Raw genomic sequence first — 11,757 nt, forward strand, 5'->3', positions numbered from 1 at the left:
TGCAGGGTGAGTTTGCCATGGAGGATGAGTTTGCTGTGGCAGTTTTTGCCCTGCAGGGCAGTTTTTCCATTCTGATGGTAGCTGCCTTCTGCCTTTGGCTCACCTGGAAAACACACAGCATGCTGCAGTACAGGGATTTCTGCAGAGTGCAAATATGGTTTAAATAGTTCCTTGGGACACGAATAAAGAGAGTGAGAGATGTTTTAAGTATGAGCAGAGTCTGGGGATCTCTTGATGGACCATTTTGGCTCTTGCACCTCACTGTAAGCTGAACTGCAGACAGTGGATAGGTTTGATATGCAATCCCACAGGAAACTACTGTATCTGCCCAGATCCTTGGCCTGGGAAGGGGATTCTTGCTGGAGCTGTGAGTGGCAGTGCATATCCTCTGATGATTCCATCACACTGTGTTTATCATTTTTCTCCTTAGCCTGTCTGACAAGGGAAGAAGTATAAAACATCACAGTTCCTTTTGAGGGCTGCATGTAAACGTTGGATGGCTCARGGGATGTATTTACCTTCAAAGGTGTTGGCTCAAATCCAGCCTTATCCAGACTGCTGAAAACTACAGCTACATGTCAGTCTCTGAATTATCCACTTTTCAAAGCCCTACTTTGCAGCTGCTTGCCCACAATATAAACCTGGTACCTTTATAGAGGGTGTTGGCAGTGCTCAGGGAGCACAGGAGCTGAAGAAGCACAAAAATGAGCTCCTCAGTTGTGAAAGTTCTGGTGCTGAGAATGGCATTTTACTGAASCTGCACTGCAGCTGCCTGGCTTTAACCTGTTATCTGAGAGTGGATTGAGTGTCCACATTGTCTTTTTGGCAGCTGCTTCTGGCAGTAAAAGTTCTCACAACAGAGAATTGGAAGCAGTGCACTGCCATTCCTCACTGGGATGCTGCTTCTGCCTTTAATTCTGCAATCCCCATGAGCTGGAAGGGGCATCTCAGAAAGCCCAGTCAAGCTTGAATGAGCAAGAATGTTTRAAAATTGTGTTTCTCTTGTTAGCAAGTGCCATTTCTTCTGGGTCTTTTCAGTGCTTACAAGAGCTGAAACAGAGATGCTGTGAGCACTGGAACCRTTTATTTCTTATGGTTATCACTCTCATGCATGATGACACTTTGGATCAGCCAAGAGACACACAACTGAAGCCACTGACACATGATACTGAGCATTTTCAGTAGGCACYGAGACTTGTGCTGTTAGTTTGTTGACTTGGTTTGGTTTTAATTCTTGTGGTTTAAACCTTTTTTTCTTTGCACATACCAGAACATCCTCCTCCTCTCCTCGGTTTAAGTCCAAGGAAGCTTTTTTGAATGGGTCTTTTTTTTCTTAGCCAAAAAATCAACCCAGTGGTTTATAAAACTCAGATCCCTTCTTGCAACCAGTCTCCACACATATTTTATTATTTGTTTTTCACCAAGTAGTTAGTTCAAGTTTTCTTTCGTTGGCTCTTCAACTAGGAATGTTCTATTTCTTGGTTTTCTGCAGTTCCTTAGCAATGTTTTTGGATCTCATCTTCAATTCCTCTGGCTTTCTGTTTCAAGTATTTATTTCTTTTAGCATGAATGACTGTGTAATAGAGCTCTCCAGCATCCTGGTGACTCCTCCTTGGAGGAGGGCAGTTTTGAGTTGTGGAATATGTACCAGAACCATATGGCTTCATAGTTTTGCCTTGTGACAGGTGAGCTGGTGCAACACAAATATTACTGCATCACAAGGAAGTTCTTCACTCTTAAAATATTGGTAGAATAAAGTGCTTGAAGCTCATGTAGTGTAAAGACAGGTTAATATAATTATTTTGCTGAATTGCCGTGGTCGTGCGCTTGCCGCTCAGTGTTTCCTTGTTTAAAGGCAAGCCAAAGAAAGAATAAGACAGCAAATTAATTCAATGCAGAGATRAGGCTGTTTTACTTTATCCCCATTACAAAAATTAACTTTGCCTYTGCCATAGGTTATCAGCTGAACTCAGCTGAGTGCGTGGACATTCGCCTGAAGCGCGTTGTTCCTGACCAYTACTGTCACTACCACCCCGAGAACAAGAAACCCAAACCAAAGCTGAAAGAATGCAACATGGATCCCTGCCCTTCCAGGTCAGTATGGCAAATAAAGGTGTGTGACACGGGCAGCTACTGTGGAACAAGCAATTGTATTTACTTGATTTCAGTTTTTTATACCTTTAGTGCTTCTTTCTCTTGTTGGTTATTGCCATGTGTAAGGCTCAGACCTCTCAAGTGTGACATTTCAGTGCCACAAAACTGGAGATTTTGCTTATGCAGAGATGTTGTAAATACCAGTTTGTTCAGCGGCTAATTCTTCTTTGTCTGGTGCTGGGTAGGACAGCAGTAGGATGAGGATTTTGTGAGGAAGACAGACTCTTTGCCTGTTTAGGATTTACTGATGCTGCCATTGAGAACAGCCAGACAGGAGCTCCAGGCAGTRCAAGTTTTGCACATGGTTTAACTTGGTTTATTCATTTTCCTGCCATAAAAGTTTGATTATTCACTGTGCTGTAGCATTGACAATTTAATCAKTAAAGCTATTTGTTTGGGTTCTTTAAATCTAGGAATTTAAAAAAAAAAATCATTCAAAGTAAATATGCTTGTGGTACAAATGCCACAGGATATTAGTGCCAAATTGCAAAGGCTGTAGTACACATAAACTGTATTGAATTGCACTACAGTATTTCAAACTAACTTTTGGATTGTCTGGTGAGGTTTCCTGGCTGTGCTAAAGAATCTTAAAATAACATCACAGTATCAAGTCCCAGAACCTCACATTCATATGCCAGCTGGCTGAGCTCGGGTTGTATGCAAGAAAAGGAAACACTCTCGATGGATTTCATTTCCTATAGCTAAACTGTCCATTTCCTTTTGTTCCCGTTGGACATAATGTTGATAGTGACCTCTAACAGTTATAGATGTGCAAGCTTTTAAGATTTTTTCCTGGAAAGTTGATCATTGTGTGAAGCAGAAAAACGTCAGTAATGCTTCATTTGGCAATGGGTGCCAAATGTTCCAAAACTGGACTGGGAAAATTAGGGGAAAGAAATTGTGTAATTATATTTTACCTTGCAAATTTCCTTTCTACAGCCAGGAAAAGGAAAGTACTARTGGATATAATACATATTTCCTAGCATTGCTTTGTGCCTGCCCTGTGCAGTCCAACAGCTCCAGAAGGTCCTGAGCAGCACTCAGAACCCATTTGGGATCGATCCTGTGGTACTTTTGTTCCACTGACACTCCCATCCCTCAGCAGCCTTTCTTACACACACAAGGATGGGAATATTCTCTTGTTAATGAAGTAACACAGACTTAAAGGATCACTGACAATAAATTTCTCTGCTGGAGGCTTGGTCATTTAATATTTGATGGTGGTATGAAATKGAGAAACTGTGTGTGAATAGTTCTTTATCCATGCAGAACAGGTAAGATCATACCTTTGGTTCGTGTGTAAGATTCCTTTACTTCACACTGGGAATTGCTTACTAAAAGCATGATCACATAAAAGGATGTACTTGATGTACAGTATGAGAAATAATGGTGTTTTTTTCTTTTTTGACAGTGATGGATTTAAAGAAATCATGCCCTATGATCACTTCCAGCCCCTTCCTCGGTATGTATAATCAGGATAGCATATGTGTCAGCTKTAGCACACATTTCATTGCAAATACACTATTTTAGTCCTAAAATAATGGAACATCTGATTTTTTTTTTCTATACAGAAGAGCAAGTTTGTAACAGTCCTGTAAACATTTCTGAAGCTTGTGATTTATTTTAGTGAGCACTGGATGATTAGCTGAACAGTCAGAGGTTAATATGCTCTCCTTGAAAATACCAATGTGAAGTCTTTCAAATGAACAGTTGTCCCCCTCAGCATTCTCCTGCTGGAGTGCTGAGGAGGGCATCATCTTTAAACTGTGTGTAGGAATTCTTGTCCTGAAAGGTTTTTATTTTGAAAATGTAGGAGGGTTTATAAAACAGATTTCACTGTGTGCTGGAGTCTAGAAATTCATTTTCTCTTGAGAGTTCTGATCCTTCTCCTCTTTCGATCTACAGTTTATTTATTGACATCAAAGGTGACATGTCACGTTCAAGGTACTGAATTGTTGAAATATCTATTGCCTTAAAAGAAGTCATCAGAGAACAATTTGTTACTTTTTTTTTTTTTAACTCCCAGATAAATTACAAGGATATAAATCTTCTCAGGAACGCTTAGATGTTTTATAAAGAATGTTAGGACTAAACAGCATTGAGTCATATTTGCTTTTAATGTAAAGAATTATAGTTGATGAGTTAGCTGCATATTTATTTGATTTGAACCTCTGCTTTATTATGTCATGTAATGAATAATGTGTATTTTTCTAAAGAAGTCAAGATATGAAGTAATAAGAATGAAATCATAGACTTGCACAGCTCAGTGGAGCTACTGATTACAGCTGATATAAATGCCACAGTTYATTTCTGTAGCAATTTGTCCTTGTGGATCTGCTGTCCTGTGATGTGCTTTGGCTTCCATTCACAGATTGGGGTTTTTTTACTCTGCAGCTTCATCCTGTAGAGTTCTCTAATTATGTTCTGTGTCTCTCCCTTTCCATCTCTTCTGCCAATTCCTTTGTACTTCAGGTCTCTCCTGGAACTCAGCTTTATGTATTTACAGGAGCATTTCATCTTCTGAGCCACTTAGGGCTTGGAGAGCACTTGGAAGAGAAATTTAATCCYCCTTTCTGTGCCTGACTGTGCTCAGCACGTTTGCAGGGCGCTGTGGTGAGAGAGATTATTCTGTGATAAAGCTGTGGGCAGCTTCTCTTATTTCAAACACCTCGAGCTGCAGACAGAGGCCCAGCTCATTTCAGCACTCGCTGTGTCCTGTCAGAAAGCATCACCATCATCCTGGGTGATGCTGCAGAGAAATATTGGGACAGCAGAGAAATATTGGGACAGCAGAGAAATATTGGGACAGCAGAGAAATATTGGGACAGCAGAGAAATATTGGGACAGCAGAGAAAGGGCTGGGACAACAGAGAAATATTGAAACAGCAGAGAAAGGATTGAGACAGCAGGGAAAGGATTGGGACAGCAGAGAAAGATTGGGACAGCAGGGAAAGATGGGCTGGAACAGCAGAGAAAGGGCTGGAACAGCAGGGAGAGGGCTGGGACAACAGGGAAAAGGTTGGAACAGCAGAGAAAGGGCTGGGACAACAGGGAAAGGGCTGGGACAGCAGAGAAATATTGAAACAGCAGGGAAAGGATTGGGACAGCAGGGAAAGATTGGGACAGCAGGGAAAGATGGGTTGGAACAGCAGAGAAAGGGCTGGGACAGCAGAGAAAGGGCTGCAACAGGCAGCCGAGGGGCTGGGGAATGGTGCCAGCAGGATGGAGAGGGGAAATGGGCTGTGTTGTACTGGGAGGGCTCGTGAGGAAACCCCACCCAGATGCAGAAACACCTTGTCTTGCAGGAATTTCTGAAAGAAAACGGCTGAWTGTTGGTTTGCCTGCATCAGGAGGTGACTCTGTCCAGGGTGGGTGCAATCCCTGCTCCAGGGCAGCAGGATTTGTCAAGGAGCTGCAATGCCTTACCCTGAGCTGGCCCGTGCCACCTCTTCTTTTCCTTCTCTTTCCTTGCCTGTTCCTTTGCTCTGACAAAGCTCTGGATGTGCAGAACTCTCCCCCCTGAGCAGCACAGCCATCTCCATCACACCCCAGGGCCATGGGGACACTGCCCTGCAGTGCTCACCACRTCCCCATTCACACCAGGAACTTGTGGGAAACTCCTGGAGCACACCACGAGATCTTGAAAGAGTTCTCCTGTGGCTGCAGTTGTAAATGCCCCACTGAAATATTTTTACAGATGGAGAATTCTTTTGAAATAAATAGGAAAAAWTTCCCAGGATGAAAATTTTCTTTTAAAGCTTTTGGAATGCCTCCATTTATTTCAGACTTGTTGGACTGTTGAGGATCCCTTGACAGCTGTGGGTTCTGGAAAGCATCTCCCTGACTGCTTGCCCAAGACCCCCCTTTTCMCCAGTAGCCATGGACCTCACCCCATCTTGAAAATGCTTGTGGGAGTGAGGGATCTGGAGTGTGTTTGAGACTGATGAGATAAAGAAAAACAACTGTAAAACTTCATGCTATAAACACTTGCAAGCCTTGCATTGCCTAGAGCACAGTGAGCCTTAAATACACAAATCCATGAGCTGCTAATTCATTAAACAGTTAATTGYTCTGTAATTCCTGAATTTTTAAAAGAAAATTAGTTAATGCTGCTAATTCATTTAAGTCAAAGAACAGTGTAACTCTTGCTCTTCAAATGTGTTGTTGTGACATTTTGGTATCTCAGCACACAGCTTTGGACTATCAGCTCCATGGTTAATGCCCCATGGGTTACTCTTCTCATTCTTCTGTTGAGTTTTGACATGTATTTCTAGCTCTATTTTTTCTGATATTTAAGCCTGGAAGAATGCAAGGTAAGTCTGTGAGTTGATGTATTTCTGTGTGGTAAGAATCCAGTAACCAAACTGCCAGCGAGTTTTAATCCACACTAAGGTTGGATTCAGTAGTTTACATTTTTAATAGAGGTTGGTGGAATAAGGAAGAGCCTTAAGGAAGAGGATTTTTTTTCCAGGTGGGAACATAACCCATGGACTGCGTGTTCAGTTTCCTGTGGAGGTGGAATTCAGAGGAGAAGTTTTGTGTGTGTAGAGGAGACCATTCATGGAGAGATACTGCAAGTGGAGGAATGGAAATGCATGTATGCCCCAAAGCCCAAAGTCATTCAGACCTGTAATCTGTTTGACTGTCCAAAATGGGTRGCAATGGAGTGGTCTCAAGTAAGTTGAAAATTAATTTGCACCTTTATTGTTGTTTTCTGATGAAAGCCTTTAGTTCTGTTTTACTATTTGTTAATAGCCCAGGACTATTAGAAAAGTGAAAGATAATCGACAGTACTGGGAAAAGCTTGCTCTAAGTAATTCTGCCTGATAATCAGAAGGTTAATGTGCCTGTGTGGAGAGGAATGTTAGAATTCTTTCTGCCTGCTGAATTCCTGCTTTGCATGGAGGAGAAGTTGGAGACAGAGGTCAGGCCCCTTTGCAGTCAGGTCCTTTATGTCTCAGTTCCTGAAAAATGCAGTATTTTACTGGCTCTAATAGCCAAAGGCAKGCCTGTCTCAGGGGCTGGCAAATCTGCAAGGGCGATTTTCCAGCATTCTTACCTTTCATTATAGTAACAAAAGCATCAGCCAAGCTCTCCTGGTGTAATTATGTGATACAGGCAGATATCTCAGCACCCTTGTAATTCCTTAGCTCACCCAGATGACATCASTGACACAGGAGTGTGGAAAATGCAGCTCCCTGGACCCAGCTTAAACTGAAAATRTCCACTGTGAGAGATTGGACACCTCCATTTCAGACTGCTGCCAATCAGATAAGCTTCACAGAACCTCAAGAAATCCCCTGCATTCCTAAAACCTTGACTTTTTTTTCCTAGCATCAACCTTTTCTTTATTCACCTGGCAATGCAGGTCCAAAACTTCCGTGAGCCCCTCCTTGGTGCTGCTAGCATCCTTTTGAGTGGGGTTTGTTGTGCCTGCAGAGGGGACTGAGCTGTTCAGGGCACAGGCTGAGCTGTTGTTGTGCTGTCCCTGCTGTTAGGAAAATTAATCCACAAGCACCAGAGGTTTATGTCCAAAAAGGAGACAGAAGAGTCCTGCAACTTTATTGATGGATAAAGGGAGAGGTCATGGCCATTTCCCATGGGGTCTCTCCAATTCACAGAGGATGCAGTTCCCTCTTTTATCCCAATTTCCCGGCCGCAGTTCCCTCTCTCTTTCCCCATTGCTGAGGTATTGAGAGGTTCAGGCTCCCCAAAAGCCCGATGAAGCCCCCCTTCTATCATCCATTGCCCCCTTTCCATATCCATCTCTGTGTCTGATTTTGTAGTCCATTAACACAGTCTGGGCTCAGTCAATCCATGCAATTCCTATGGAAATCCTTCTCATTGTTCCCTTCTCTCTCCCAGTATCAGCCTTATCTTAATCTCAAAATTAATCTGTTTGTAAATACACTCCCTTCTCATTCCTTTCACTGCTGACCAGTTTGCCGTCCCTGCTGACCAGTTTGTTATCCCTGCTGACCAGTTTACTGTCCCTGCTGACCAGTTTGCTGTCCCTCTGACCCATTTGCTATCCCTGCTGACAGTTTGCTGTCCCTCTGACCCATTTGCTGTCCCTGCTCACAGTTTGCTGTCCCTCTGTCCTCAGTGCACTGTCACCTGTGGCCGGGGGCTGCGTTACCGGGTGGTTCTGTGCCTCGATCACCGYGGGCAGCACGTGGGGGGCTGCAACCCTCAGCTCAAACTGCACATCAAGGAGGAGTGCATCGTGCCCACACCCTGCTACAAGCCAAAAGGTAACTGCACTTTGGTCTGGCTCTGGCATTGTCTCACATGTTGGTTCAAAGCCCCCGGTAACCTTTTTCAGAAATGCCAGAAGCTGGAATTTAGTAGGACTTATTTCAGTTTTGGCAGAAACAAGCATTTTAATTATTGGTGCTAGGAAAACTGCTGATATTTTTTGTTGATAACATGGCCAGACTGTCATGAGGTGAATGTGCCAACTAAATCTATACAGTCTGGTCAAATTGGGAAAACCAGAATTAATGAGCTTAACACAGGGAGGAGGAGTTGTTYGATAATACTTGAAATGGGAATGAATCCGTGTGTATCACCTGGGACCTTCTTGTTTGCTTTCATTAGATGTGTYAGCATTCTCTGTGTGGCTCAGCAGCTCATTAAGTTATGATCAAACCACTTTCCTTTTCCYTTCTCCATTTCTGCATGTTTGAAATGAAGAATGGAGCTCAAACAGCATGATGAAGCTTTCTAGTAAATTTTGTTTTATTATCCAGTATATCTTCAAAGGCATTAGATCAATAAGCAATGTAAACTGTAAAAATACTAATATTAACATCTATATATTGCTTTGATTTGGGAGGAATTACTGAATGTTTTGTGKTTTTTTCCTCTACCAGAAAAAGGTCCTGTGGAAGCAAAATTGCCATGGTTTAAACAGGCCCACGAAATGGAAGAGACCGTGACAGTGTCAGAAGAGCCAACGTAAGTCYCCTGCTTTTCACAGTGAAGAAATGTTTCCAGATCTCTGGGATGATTGTGGCTGTGCAGTTTGCTGTCACACTTGGCCCTCTGTGGGAGATGAGTCCTGCTGTGAGCTGTTCCTAATTCTCCATCTCAGCAGCTTTGCTTCTGGAGCTCCTGTTCTGGATGGCACAGAGCTACACCATTATAGTGCCCCTGTATCATTCAGGAGTTCCAATGGATCTCAGTTTAGCCTAATTAAGCCCTAATTAATGCATGTGGAGGTGTTTCAGCAGATATGAATTAAATAACTTCAGTTTTACCCCAGCCATAGATGTTTGCTCAAGAATGCAGTGGTGGTATTAAAAGTTAAGAGGTGCTTTGTAGGGCTGCCAGGATTTCCTTGGGGGGTGAGACCAATGCTAAAGTAAGTGAGAAAAAGCAGCTGATCTCTGTGCTTGGCTGCATCTGTGGGGTGAGCTGTGCTCTTTTCCATGTGTATATGTGTGAAATAACATCTGGGTTTTGTGAGTGCCCTTAAAAAGCRATGAGGTTAAGCCTTGCAGGTCCTGGGGATGAAAGCATAACTTAAATCCAGCTACAGTCGTTCCTGACCCTCGTGTGTTGGGGCATCCACACAACTGCTCACATCCCCTGTGTGCATTTCATCCACACACACACTCATATGTATTTATATTTGTAATAGATTCAGTATATTGGCATTAAAGTATTTACATTTCTAAAAAGTATTARCTTTTTATAAGATGAGATTTTGAACAGTATTTTATGGTGCTTTGCCAAATTCTGCGCTCTTTGTAGTCATGTAGTTTGAAATAATTTAGATAAACTTAATGAAGTTACTTTGGATTTCTGATAGTGGAGTGTGCCTTATGATTATTTTTCTTCTTCCATCGAGCCATTCCTGATTTTTGGCACCCGTGCAGCAGCAGGTGTGATCATSAATAATAAAATCTTTACACCTGCAGTGAGTCACGGAATGAAGCCCTTGCCAAACAGGTGTTTATACAGTTATGGTGGCTGCAGYTTAAACCTTTCTGCTCTGGCCTCTCGAGTGCTGTCAGCCTCCTGTGAGTGGTTATTTCACTCCCATCAGTGGCCATTTCACTCTTCTCAGTGGCCATTTCACTCCCTCCATTCGGGCAGGGCAGTAGCCAAGGTCTGAGGTGGGGTTGGTGCAATCAAATGTGCAGTGTCAGGATGGCAGAGTGAAGGTATGAGGTCACTTCTAGAGAGGATTCAGCATCAAGCTATAGAGGAAATTATCTCCAGCATTCCCAAATCCTGCTGTGGCAGCCATGAGCTAATGCAGTTCCTGGGTTTTTAGGGTCCTTCAGCATCAGTCTGACASAGCAATCAGGGAGGAGTGGCAGGGACACAGCTTTGCTGGCTCAGAGGATGTGTTGGACAGAACAGAGCTCAGCCAGAAACTYTCAGGGGCTTTGTGGCCTGTCCTGACCAAGAGAGCAATTACTCTCCTTCTGTGACCCACACATTCCTCTGCAGCCTTTTCTTCTTCTCTTTCTCAGGGGAACGAGATGCTTTTCATCTTTCATTCATGATCTTCATCCTGTCCCTAGCCTTTCCTTCACATTTTCCAGAATCATCCTCACCTAAGCATAAGAAGTTTCTCCAGCCACCTTTGGACCTTCTCACCATCCCCTCTTTTCTGGGGCTCTGAGGGCTGAGCTCCTCCAGCCTGGCCCCTCTGGGCTCTCCTGGCCCCACATCTGTAGCCACATCCCACATTAATTTTGCTTTGCTGTCTTCTGCTGTCTCTCTTTAGTCTTCTCAGGAATCCAGCAGGTGAGGAGAAATGAGCAATAACTGATCCCTGACTTCATTCCTTTTTGCATCAGTGCTGTTGACAATAATGGTTTGCAACCACCAGAGTTTCTCCATCAGTGCTTTAACCTCGTGCCCAAACTGCTCTGGTCCTTTCCAGCTACAGTCAGATTTTTGGGTCAGGAATTAAGATTKGAAAACAAACTGTGACAATAAATGGTTACTCCTCCCAGAATAAATTATAACAAGATTTCCCTGTGGTTTGGATCTGTTTAACTTTGTTTTCTGTAATTTTCATATGGCACAGTGATAACTCATAGCCCACCTCTGCCTAGCAGGAGATTCATGGTTTCCTTGGTAAAATGCCATCACTTATAATTTTAGTTATTCTGTTGTCATCCAAATTTAAACCACAAWATGAAGTCTCAACTTTTAGTCCATCCTTTTATTACAACTGTCTCTCTATGCTTTTGTGTGATACTTCAGTTGATAATGAATAAGAGAATAAATGCAGCTGTGTTTTAGAACCCACAAGTGATGGATGTGCCAAAAGGAGTTTGTGGAAGATAAATGCTTGTGCTGCTGTGGTCTACCACGGCTGGTGTCCTGAATTTACATAGAGGGGGAATGTTCAAAAGCTTCTTTTTCTTTTATTATTAGCAAAATAAAAAATGACTGTCCTTAAAGTGAGGCCAAGAAAAATGTATGTCTGACCTTTTTAGTTTTCAGTTGTGGAATGTGATGACAGTTGATACCAATCATTATTTTAAATGTTCTTCCCTCGAGCCTTCTTAGTTACAGCAGGATTCGTAGAGAAGCTCCAGCAAGYTTTTGCATCCTTTTTATTGCTCGTGAGCTGAA

At 42.8% G+C, this 11,757-nt stretch overlaps 1 protein-coding gene across 1 annotated transcript in view; it reads left to right on the forward strand.

Annotated features, from left to right (window-relative positions):
* The window catches only part of ADAMTSL3 (ADAMTS like 3), a 94,282-nt gene extending 85,164 nt beyond the window's left edge, over positions 1–9,118 (forward strand). The window contains exons 11-15 of the mRNA XM_057382035.1: positions 1,956–2,094; positions 3,566–3,616; positions 6,626–6,830; positions 8,261–8,408; positions 9,030–9,118. Of these exons, the coding sequence (XP_057238018.1) occupies positions 1,956–2,094; positions 3,566–3,616; positions 6,626–6,830; positions 8,261–8,408; positions 9,030–9,118 (632 nt within the window). The remainder of the gene's footprint in view (positions 1–1,955; positions 2,095–3,565; positions 3,617–6,625; positions 6,831–8,260; positions 8,409–9,029) is intronic.
* The last annotated feature ends 2,639 nt before the right edge of the window (positions 9,119–11,757 follow it).

This window comes from Malurus melanocephalus, unplaced genomic scaffold (genome assembly GCF_030028575.1).
Source record: "Malurus melanocephalus ecotype Western Australia unplaced genomic scaffold, MMel_1.1 scaffold_547, whole genome shotgun sequence".
Taxonomy (NCBI): Eukaryota; Metazoa; Chordata; class Aves; order Passeriformes; family Maluridae; genus Malurus; species Malurus melanocephalus.